The sequence below is a fragment of the Danio rerio genome, chromosome 14 (genome assembly GCF_049306965.1).
Source record: "Danio rerio strain Tuebingen ecotype United States chromosome 14, GRCz12tu, whole genome shotgun sequence".
NCBI classification, from domain to species: Eukaryota; Metazoa; Chordata; class Actinopteri; order Cypriniformes; family Danionidae; genus Danio; species Danio rerio.
This window is the reverse complement of record NC_133189.1, coordinates 4644369-4655223: the sequence shown is the minus strand read 5'-3', so window position 1 is coordinate 4655223 and position 10855 is coordinate 4644369. Positions and strand designations below refer to the sequence as shown.

At 38.3% G+C, this 10855-nt stretch overlaps 2 protein-coding genes across 5 annotated transcripts in view; one reads left to right on the top strand and one right to left on the bottom strand.

Moving 5' to 3' along the window:
• dhrs13l1 (dehydrogenase/reductase (SDR family) member 13 like 1) lies at nt 1-10241 on the bottom strand. Its single transcript, NM_205648.1, is given in 5 exon segments — nt 1-796; nt 2424-2750; nt 5217-5340; nt 7627-7745; nt 10079-10241. Coding segments are annotated over 5 exon segments (957 nt in total). The 5' UTR covers nt 10203-10241; the 3' UTR covers nt 1-533.
• The window catches only part of casp3b (caspase 3, apoptosis-related cysteine peptidase b), a 33688-nt gene continuing 23405 nt past the window's right edge, over nt 573-10855 (top strand). Inside the window, exon 1 of one of the 4 annotated variants that reach the window (XM_073921525.1) lies at nt 573-870. In XM_073921525.1, the coding sequence (XP_073777626.1) occupies nt 840-870 (31 nt within the window). In that variant the 5' untranslated portion in view covers nt 573-839. Of the gene's footprint in view, nt 871-10272; nt 10432-10855 lie in introns of those variants that run through there. The other 3 variants (XM_005173076.6, XM_073921526.1, XM_073921528.1) reach the window with 3 other exon arrangements.

Here is a 10855-nt window from a genome sequence, read left to right as displayed (position 1 = left end):
AGCAGTTCAACCATACTTGACAACATGTTTAATTAATTGAAATAAAACAATAAAAACACATACAATGCTAAACCAGAGACTTGTAGCTGTATATTGTTGCTTTTCTGGTGACACAAAGTTCTTTAATTTTTCCTCATTTGTAAGTCACTTTAGATAAAAACATCTGCTAAATAAATAAAAAACAAACAAAGATACAGCAACACATTTAGCCACTAAATGCTGCATAGGAACTTACAAGCATACACAAATAATCCAAAATAACTTGAAACATTAAATGAGTACCCTTACAAATCAACATGAAAGATTTTAACAGTTGCATGGAAAATGCACAACAATGGCTAAAAATGTTTTTTCTAGCATCTAAACTTCAGCAACAGAAGTTTTCCTCTTGTAAATATGACTTTTCTTGGTTATTTGTGTGCTCATAATACAATACCTGCATCTTTATTTGAAGTGCTCGTAATATATTTTAAACCCTAATCCAATGGATATAGTACTAGTGTTATAAAGTGTGTAATGTGTGTATGATTTATTCAAGCCATGCCACATAACTTCTCGCTGACTTCCCACAGTTTTTTGGCGACTCCATCGTCTCTGGCCTCGGCTTTGACCTGCACCAGCTGGCAGTCGGAGAAGTATCGTCCGCTGAGGTGTTCAATGCCATCCTGAAGGCTGCAGTACAGCGTGGTCTGAGCGCCGGACACTGGATCTGTAGCCCAGAACTTGGAAACGACGGCCAAGAGAAGACGAGCGTGCCATTCAGTGATGTCGCGGCCCAGCTCAGACCTTACTGAACCTGGAAAACATGAAAAACAAACTCTTAGAGAGCGAAAAAACAGATGCTGAAGCAAGAAACTGCAGGTGAACAAGGTACAGAAATGCTTCTCCAGTTCATTGATGACTCTAAAGATTTCTAAAATGTTGTTTAAATGCATTTAGCTTAGATATTTATTCATTTATTTTCTTGTCAGCTTAGTCCCTTTATTAATCTGGGGTCGCCACAGCGGAATGAATCGCCAACTTATCCAGCATGTGTTTTACGCAGCGGATGCCCTTCCAGCAGCAACCCATCTCTGGGAAACACACACTCATACATTACGGACAATTTAGCCTACCCAATTCACCTGTACCGCATGTCTTTGGACTGTAGGGGAAACCGCAGTGCCCGAATAACCCACGCGAACGCATGGAGAACATGCAAACTCCACACAGAAACGCCAACTGACCCAGCCAAGGCTTGAACCAGCGACCTTCTTGCTGTAAGGCGACAGCACTACCTTCTGCGCCACTGCCTCGCCTAGCTTAGACATTTTGTATTTAAATATGCAAGGCATATGTGTCATTTGCATACATATCCTGAATCGAAATCTAAATTTTGGATGAAATCACATTCAAAATTATTTTCATAAAAATTCCACATTTACAACCCCAAACCTGAAAATGTTGGGACAGTATGGAAAACGCAATTAAATTTTATTTGCGGATCCTTTCCTGTCATTCAGACTTGGAGCAAGGAGCAGTTTAGGGCATGTAATCAGGTAAATTGGTTAAATAATGATTTGAAACAGGTGATGTCGACAGGTGATGGTAATTATGTGATTCGGTACAAAAGCAGCATCCAAGAAAGGTCTAGTCCTGTAGGAGCAAAGATGGGCCGAGGATCACCAGTAGGGCTGTAGGATTCTGGCTAAAATGTGAATCATGATTTTTTTTGCTTAAAATTGAGATTGCGATTCTGTAGATGTAAAATGAAAGTTAATATGAGTAGGCTATTATTATTGTTAATTCTCAAACATATCGTCACCTTGGAATTATAAGGTTCTCTCTGCGTTCTGAATGATTTTGAGATATTGAGCTTCAAAGTTTTTGCAAGCCTTCTCTGTTGTTGTGTGGAGCAGCAGCCTGCGTCAGTCACCTTTTACCCCAGCCCCACCCCGCCCCCCCAACTCCTGAGCGTCTCACTCTCTCACTCACTCATGCATGCACTGAGGTCTCATGAGGAAACGCAGCTTTTTGATATAATGTTTTTCTTGCTCCCGAATACAAATCATCTTTCAAGTATTTGTTCGAAATAAGTATTGGTAAAAACACGCTATTCGTGCTTATCCTAATACTGTATTCGGGTTTGGCTCCACCCATAATATATATATTTTTTTGCTTTGCATCGCACCTCCTGCGATGTGACTATCGCGGATGCGCACATCCCGATTTCGATGCTGAAACGATGTATCGGGCAGCCCTAATTAAGATCGTGTGTAGGGTCGAATCGAGATCGTGATCTTTTTTCGATTAATCGTGCAGCCCTAATCGCCAGTTTACACTTTAAATAATGTGAATAAAAGCCTTAACCATTTTGTTTAGAGAGCAATGGGGTGCCTTGTGTATTTTGTAGTCTTTGCTCCAATCTCTAAATGACCACTGACCTGGATGGAGACTGTAGCAGGTCACATTGGTTCCCTCCAGCCTCTTCGCCAGCTCGTGTGTGAAGAGCACGTTGCAGAGCTTACTGTGTGTGTAGGCCCTAAATAAATCACCGTCTGAAGATCCCAGACCGAGCTTCTTGTGTGTGTTAATGCAGTCGAAGTCAATGGTGCCCAGATCGTGCCCACAGGACGACACGTTGACCACCCTGCTTGGCGCACACTCCTTCAGACGCTCCAGCAGCAGATTGGTCAGCAGGAACGGGCCGATGTGATTCACTCCCAGGATCATCCCAATACCATCTTCAGTGCGTCCTGCAGCAGCCAGACCTAAATAACACACAACACTGCTATCAATCGTGTTCATATCTGCAGGTCTTTAAGTACACATGAAATCAAAACTAACCATATTGATTTTGTTAGCTCATGTTGCTAGTTTTGTGGTGAACCATGCATCAGTCCTGTCATTAAGAACAAAAAAATTCAGTTCCTGTTCGTTTTCAGTTGAGTTCTCGGATTACGTCTATTGGGCGTGGCAAACATACTTAACCACGCCCCTCCAAGTGTCAGTTCTGACAACAAACATAAATGGTGAGGAGGAGTCTGTTAGGTTGTAATAACTCTCCCCAAACCCTTTTCCCCATCTTTCTTAATGAAATGCCTACTTTACGACATCCAACCAGCTCGAAGTCGAAAAAACAAGCCACGCCCACTGTTTTATCATTTAATATTTTGTTTCTTTGCATCACAATATGAAAAAAAATGGTCGCAGCTTGCATTTCATGTGGACTTTAAAGGGATAGTTCACCCGTATTTACTCTTAACTCACTCCCAAGTGGTTATAAACCTTAAGTTAAAAGCTGAAAGCCTCTCACCATTGGCTTCCATAATAGGACAAATAATATAGAAGTCTATAGCAATGTTTCCATCCACATATTTATATGCGCATTTTGGAAAATTGCAATTAAAAAATTGATTAGCATCAATTTTGAAAATGTGCACAAAAAACCTAAGCGTGCAACTGAGAAGGACAAACTTCCGATTAGATAAAATGTGCAAAAACTATGACGAAAACGCATTTACTGGATAAATTCCAGCATGCGCATTAGAAAAATCCGACACTTTTCATACAGCAATTCCTAACTTCTTGATTAAGTGGCTAATTCGTATGAAATTGGATCTCATTCATGCAATTTAGTACGGTTTGCTTATCCCCCAATGATGGTTGGGTTTAGGGGTGGGGTTTGGTGCCTTATTTTAAAAATCGTACATTTTTGTACAACTGAACTCGTAAGTGTTATTCACTAAACCGGCAAAACGTAAAATAGTTATGCTTACTCATGAGATCAGGCTGGAAAAGTCTGTGATTTAATTTCAACAGATCATGTGATGATAAAAATGATGACAATAAATCAAACCAGCATTTCAGCACATTGTAAAACATCTGAAATGTTGTTTTGCGGGCGAAGCAGTGGCGCAGTAGGTAGTGCTGTCGCCTCACAGCAAGAAGGTCGCTGGTTCGAGCCTCATCTCAGTTGGCGTTTCTGTGTGGAGTTTGCATGTTCTCCCTACGTTTGCGTGGGTTTCCTCTGGGTGCTCTGGTTTCCCCCACATTCCATAGACATGCGGTACAGGTGAATTGGGTAGGCTAAATTATCCGTAGTGTATGAGTGTGTGTGTGAATGTGTGTGTGGATGTTTCCCAGAGATGGGTTGCGGCTGGAAGGGCATCCGCTGGATAAGTTGGCTTTGGCGAGCCCGGATTAATAAAGGGACTAAGCCGACAAGAAAATGAATGAATGAATGTTGTTTTGCTCATTCTAAAATCCCCCAGCCAAAGTCTGTCTTCAAAGTGGTTCAGTATTATTTTAGGGACCAAGCACTGAAGGTGTGTAGGCACCTATTAGATCTGTACTGGTTCTCATTATTATTCTTCCAGCTTCTTCTTCCGCTAGGGAGTCTATGACAGCCCTGTGAACCGTTTGCACAAACTTTGGCACTGATAGAGAACAGTCTGATCTTCAAGCACAGCAAATTTGGACTCAAACTCTCTAGCCCCACCACTTGTCCAAAGTTTCTTTATAACTTTTGAACCGAATGCTACAAGCAAAATTCTTTTTTTCCTCTGATTCTTTGGCTCAAGCCAATTCAAACTCACCCTGTAACTTCATTTTTCATCATGAAAATTTTTCTGCTATTTCGAATTTTTTGTAAGATCTATTTAAACAAACTCATCGTAGGCCGTTTGTCCGATTTTCACCAAAATTTAATCACAGGATCTGCAGGCCATGCTGACCAAAATGTATTGAATTTGAGTTAATTAGACTAGCCGTTTTTTATTTAATTGTGAACAAATTTAACACTGAGCTTGCGAAAATTGACTAGAGGTGTTATCTCCGTAATGCATTGATGTATTCAAACCAAACTTGGTGTGTGTTATCACAACTATTCGGCACAAATGTTTAATGCAATATTCCAGTTTAGTGCATGAATCTAATTTTGCATTTTTTGGATGGAAACATACAGTAGCTACTGGTAACAGGTTCTTTCTTCAAAATATCTTCTTTTGTATTCAACATAAGAAAGAAACTCAAAGTAAACCATGACAGAATTTTCATTTTTGGATGAACTCTCTTTATTCCGTTTAAACAGGGTTATTCCATAGTCAATTGAAATGAATGATTCTGCAGCTTTGGAGAGCATTACATTTAAAAAAGGTTATATTCCAAACCTTTGACCACAAGTATACGTTTGGTAAAGTTATTTGTACTTCTAATAATACGTCTGATTATCTCACCTGCATTGTTGATGAGCAGGTCCAGTCTGGGCTCGGTCTTCAGGAAGGTTTCAGCAAAAGAGCGAATGGATTTCTGACTTGCAAGATCCAGTTGCATGAATATCACGTCGTCATTTCCAGATTCCTGAGAGGAAATTGATTGCAGTGTTATAGGTAATAGGAGCAGAAAAATGCAGCTGAAGTATTGGAAAACTTTTCACTATTGAAATGTCAAGTTGGGGCAAGTCATGTGCTTATTTATGCGGCTATAGGTTTATATATTTTTCTTTTTACAGGGCTTTTTAAAAAGGGTTGTATATAATTGGTATAATTTACCCTTTAAATAAGGTAGCCAGATCTGTATACTGTAGTATGTAACTGTCATATCATTGTATTGGCAGTGAATTGCAGAGCATAAAAAACACACATATATAAATCACTATGATCAAGACTGCTGAATTCTTTTTAGGCAGATTATAACAGACACATTTTCAAACTTCAGATGTTTTGTTGTTCTGAACTACAAGACTGAAAAGATACGGAGACCCGGAAGGGACGTAGTGGAGGAGAAAAATTTGGCTGGGTGAATCCAAAAAATAATGGGTAGGAGAAAAAAAAATGGGTGAAAGAAAAAAATGGGTGGGAGGAAAATATATATTTTTAAGTTTTTCGTTCTTTCGCAAAGTTTTGCATTATCTCGCAAAGACGTTTTGCATTGTCTCGCAAAGATGTTTTGCGTTATCTCACAAAGATGTTTTGCTTTATCTCACAAAGATGTTTTGCGTTATCTCGCAAAGATGTTTTGCGTTATCCCGCAAAGATGTTTTGCGTTATCTCGCAAAGATGTTTTGCGTTATCTCGCAAAGATGTTTTGCGTTATCTCGCAAAGATGTTTTGCTTTATCTCGCAAAGATGTTTTGCGTTATCTCGCAAAGATGTTTTGCGTTATCTCGCAAAGATGTTTTGCATTATCTCGCAAAGATGTTTTGCGTTGTCTCGCAAAGATGTTTTGCGTTGTCTCGCAAAGATGTTTTGCGTTATCTCGCAAAGATGTTTTGCATTATCTCGCAAAGATGTTTTGCGTTGTCTCGCAAAGATGTTTTGCGTTGTCTCGCAAAGATGTTTTGCGTTGTCTCGCAAAGATGTTTTGCGTTATCTCGCAAAGATGTTTTGCGTTGTCTCGCAAAGATGTTTTGCTTTATCTCGAAAAGATGTTTTGCGTTATCTCGCAAAAATGTTTTGCGTTCCCTCGCAATGATGTTTTGCGTTCCCTCGCAATGATGTTTTGCGTTCCCTCGCAAAGATGTTTTGCGTTCCCTCGCAAAGATGTTTTGCGTTCCCTCGCAAAGATGTTTTGCGTTCTCGCAAAGATGTTTTGCGTTCCCTCAAAGATGTTTTGCGTTATCTCGCAAAGATGTGCAAAGATGTTTTGCGTTATCTCGCAAAGATGTTTTGCGTTCCCTCGCAAAATTGTTTCTCCACAAACACTTCCTGTTCACTTCATTCATGTAAACCCTCGCGGTTTTGCCAAAATTCTCCCATATTTTACCACTCTATCCCACTTTCTTTACATTAAAGCTGTGCGTCTCCGTCCTGCATGTTTTTATTTCAAACAGCTAATTTTCTCTTAAATTAGCACAGACAGTTTCTAAAGTAATGGATTGCTTTCTTTATAGATCTGTGCATTCTTACAGAGACACCTCTGTTATCAAACAAAACAAAACATGAGATTCATTTGCTGCTCACTTGTTTGATAACAGAGGTGTCACTTTAAATGGCGCGTACAGAAGCTGATCTGGGATCAGTTTATTGTACTGAGCGTGTCAGTCAGTCAGCGCTTATACATGCATTCACTGGTTCAGAGGTGGCATATGAAAAGCGACGATCGACGCACAGCTTAAATGTAAAGAATATGGGATCGAGTGGTAAAATACGGGAGAATTTTGGCAAAAACGCAAGGGTTTACATGAATGAAGTGAACAGGAAGTGTTTGTGGAGAGAACGCAAAACATCTTTAAGAGGAAATGCAAAACTTTGCGAGAGCACGCAAAAACTTAAAATATATATATTTTTCTCCCATCCATTTTTTTTTCACTCATTTTTTTTCTCCTACCAATTTTTTTTTCTTCACCCAACCAATATTTTTCTCCTCCACTACGTCCCTTTCGGGTCTCCGTAAAAAGAAGAAATTCGGAAGATCAAATTCATTATTATGAAATTCATAGCCAGAAATTTCGATAATATTCGCAGAAATTAGGCCAGAGGCCATCAACAGGGAACAGCATTCAAATGAACACCATTCAAATTCAGATTGTTTTGTCACACTGTGAGCTCCATAGAACAATCCCTTTAATAATGCTTCTCAATCGTATAGGAATCTTCACTGTGATGATGACTCTCTAAATCCGAGTGAATTCACAGTTTTACTCACTGTCCTGATTTCTTTTGCTGCTTCTTCTCCTTTCTGTTTGCTGCGGCAGGCCAGAATCACTCGAGCTCCTCTCACGGCCAGAGCTGTGGCTGTCGCTTTACCAATGCCGGTGTTTCCACCTGTCAGACCCAAACATGCAGACATTATTTGGAGATACTTATATCTTTCAGTTTAAATCATGGGTGTGCAAATACAGTCCTGGATGGCCGGTGTCCTGTAGAGTTCAGTTCCAGCCCCAATTAGACACGCATGAACCAGCTAATCAAGCTAGGTATAGTAGAAAGTTCCAGACCGGTGTGTTTAAGGAAGTTAGAGTTAAACTATGCAAGACAGCGGCCCTCAAGGACCAAGCTTAGGCAGCCCTGGAATAAATAAATCCGAATCAAAAATCGTGTTAAATTATAAAAAATGTTCAAATTATAGAAAATGTTCTTCAGTCAGAGGGAAAAAAATAAAAGATTTTTGCTGCTTGTTTAAATTACTTATTTAAAATGAGTTGAATCAACACAACTTTGGAGTGTTTGGGGGACAACTCAAATGTTTTATGTTCAATCCACTTAAATGTGTAAAAAGAATTAAGTTAACTTAATCGATTTGAGGGCGAGGCAGTGGCACAGTAGGTAGTGCTGTCGCCTCACAGCAAGAAGGTTGCTGGTTCGAACCTTGGGTCAGTTGGTGTTTCTGTGAGTTTGCATGTTCTCCCTTCCTTCGCGTGGGTTTCCTCCAGGTACTCCAGTTTCCCCCACAGTCCAAAGACATGCGGTACAGGTGAATTGGGTAGGCTAAATTGTCCGTAGTGTATGAGTGTGTGTGAATGAGTGTTTGTGGAAGTTTCCCAGAGATGGCTGGAAGGGCATCCGCTGCTTGCTGGATAAGTTGGCGGTTCATTCCGCTGTGACGACCCCGGATTAATAAAGGGACTAAGCCGACAAGAAAATGAATGAATAATCGATTTGAGTCGGGACAACATGAAGAAATTGTGTGGAAATTGAACCCAGCATTTATTTACAGTGCAAGATGTCCCATTTTCTGTTTTATGCATCATATTAAACGTACAAAAGTATCTATGGAAACATTATATGCAAGTGCATAAGTTAAGTTGAAATTATGTACCATTGCTATTCAGCTTATTATACAGTTGAAGAAAAAATCATCAGCTCCCCTGTGAACTTGTAATACTTTTTAAAATATTTTGTATACAAGTGCTGTTTATCAGAGAGAACAGTTTTTCCACACTTATTTAAACATAAAAGCTTTAATAACTCATTGCTTACGAGCCATTTCTTGATTGAAACCATTATGACAGCATCGTATTTTACCAGTTATTTTGCAAGAATTCAACTTCAAGTGCCATTTAAAGGCTCAACTGGATTAATTAGGTATGCAAGTTAGGTTCGTTCGGGCATCAGCTTGAAACACCCTTTTTGTCATTGATCCATATTCATTACTTAAAAGAGGCTAGGCGATTATTATGAACACGACTTTAATCACACTTAAAATGCAATATAACATTTTAATATAGCCAAAGTAACATTAAACTCTAACATTGTACAATAATAATTGTAATTGCCAACGACAAAAAAAGCCAACATTAAATTTTTGAAAGCACAAGAAATCCCAAATGGTATTTTTTAAGCCTTACTATAGTAAAGTAGTCTACACTGAAAAAAAATATTCAGAGATGATTCCTTGATTTTTTTTTTTTACGTTAAGCGGCTGTAAACAATTTATTTGGGCTGAATTTAAACAAACAAATTAAGTTGAATTTTATTACATTTATTTTTTTTTAATGCAACATAAATAAATTGTTTGCAACAGTTTTGCGGACACATTTTTTCAGTGTACTTGAATTAATCTGTTGTGATAAATACATAGTTGCTAGGCTAGAACAACTACTAAACTATAGATATATTTAACAAATTACCCAATACTGTAGTTTTCTACAACTTAAAAAATTTAGCTTAGAGTATTTTATAACCAATTAACATTGTACAATAATATTTGTAATAGCCTATAAAATAGACAACATTAAATTTCGAAAGCACTAGAAATCCCATATGGGAAAATAGTTTATAATAAATACTACAGCGTTTTTGAGCTATACTACAGTAAAGTAGGATATTTGAAATAATCTGTTGCAGTAATTGCATAGTTGCCAGGCTAGTATAACTACTAAACTATAGTCTACAACTAGCTATAGGGTATATTGTATTCAAAGACAACATATACTGTATTAAAATATAGTTTGGTGTGGTGAAAACTAACTTTAGCCTGTACAGTATTTATTAGTTTATCAGTTTACTATATGCTGAATCACTCCTTAACAACGTTAAAAATACTATAGTATGATTCAAAACAACTATAGTATTTACCAAAGACTGTAAAATAAGTATTTACTCTAAATTATTGTTGTATTTTTCGCATGTGGCATCTTGCAGTAATGTAAACCTACCCGTGACAATGACTGTTTTCCCATAAAGCTTGGCGGTGCCGGTGAAAGTCTTCCTGTGAACAAAAATCCTATGAACAATAAAATATGCAACGAATAAAGCCACAATAACTATAAAGAAGATCATTTTTGCTGAGTGTTTCTGCGTGTGGAGCCTCAGCCGTTTATATCCGCACACACATATACACACGGAAGCCGAATAATAAACGGGGCAGATATGAAGCCACGCCCACCGCCAAACGCTGACTGATATTGAGGAATGCAAGGGGTTACATAACGACATTTTAAGATGATAAACTGCGTTTACTCGGGCCCTTTGGCACACTGTGAGACACTATAGAGAAGTTAAAGGACTGGTGAGTGAGAGTTTGTGCTTGTTAACGATCACCTGTACCTAGTTTCGGAGTTTTTCCACCTTTTCTCCGGTCAAGTTACAGTATCTTAAAGGGACAGTTCACCCAAAAATGAAAATTTTGTCATCATTTGCTTTGAGTTTCTTTTTCAGTTAAACACGAAGGAAATGTCTTTTTAAGAATGCTGAAAAGGAGCAGCCATAGTCTTCATACACTATAAAATATATGTTAATTAATATCAATATACACTGCAATACTTTCTACATTCGTATTTGTACACAGCACCGTATAACCTGTATATTTATAACAAATCTGTACATACAATTCAACATCCAGATTTCTTGTCCTGACTAACTGCATCTCTGTTTAATGTCTATCATTTTTTTTCTCTTATTTATTTTGTGTTGTCACTTTATGTATACACTGA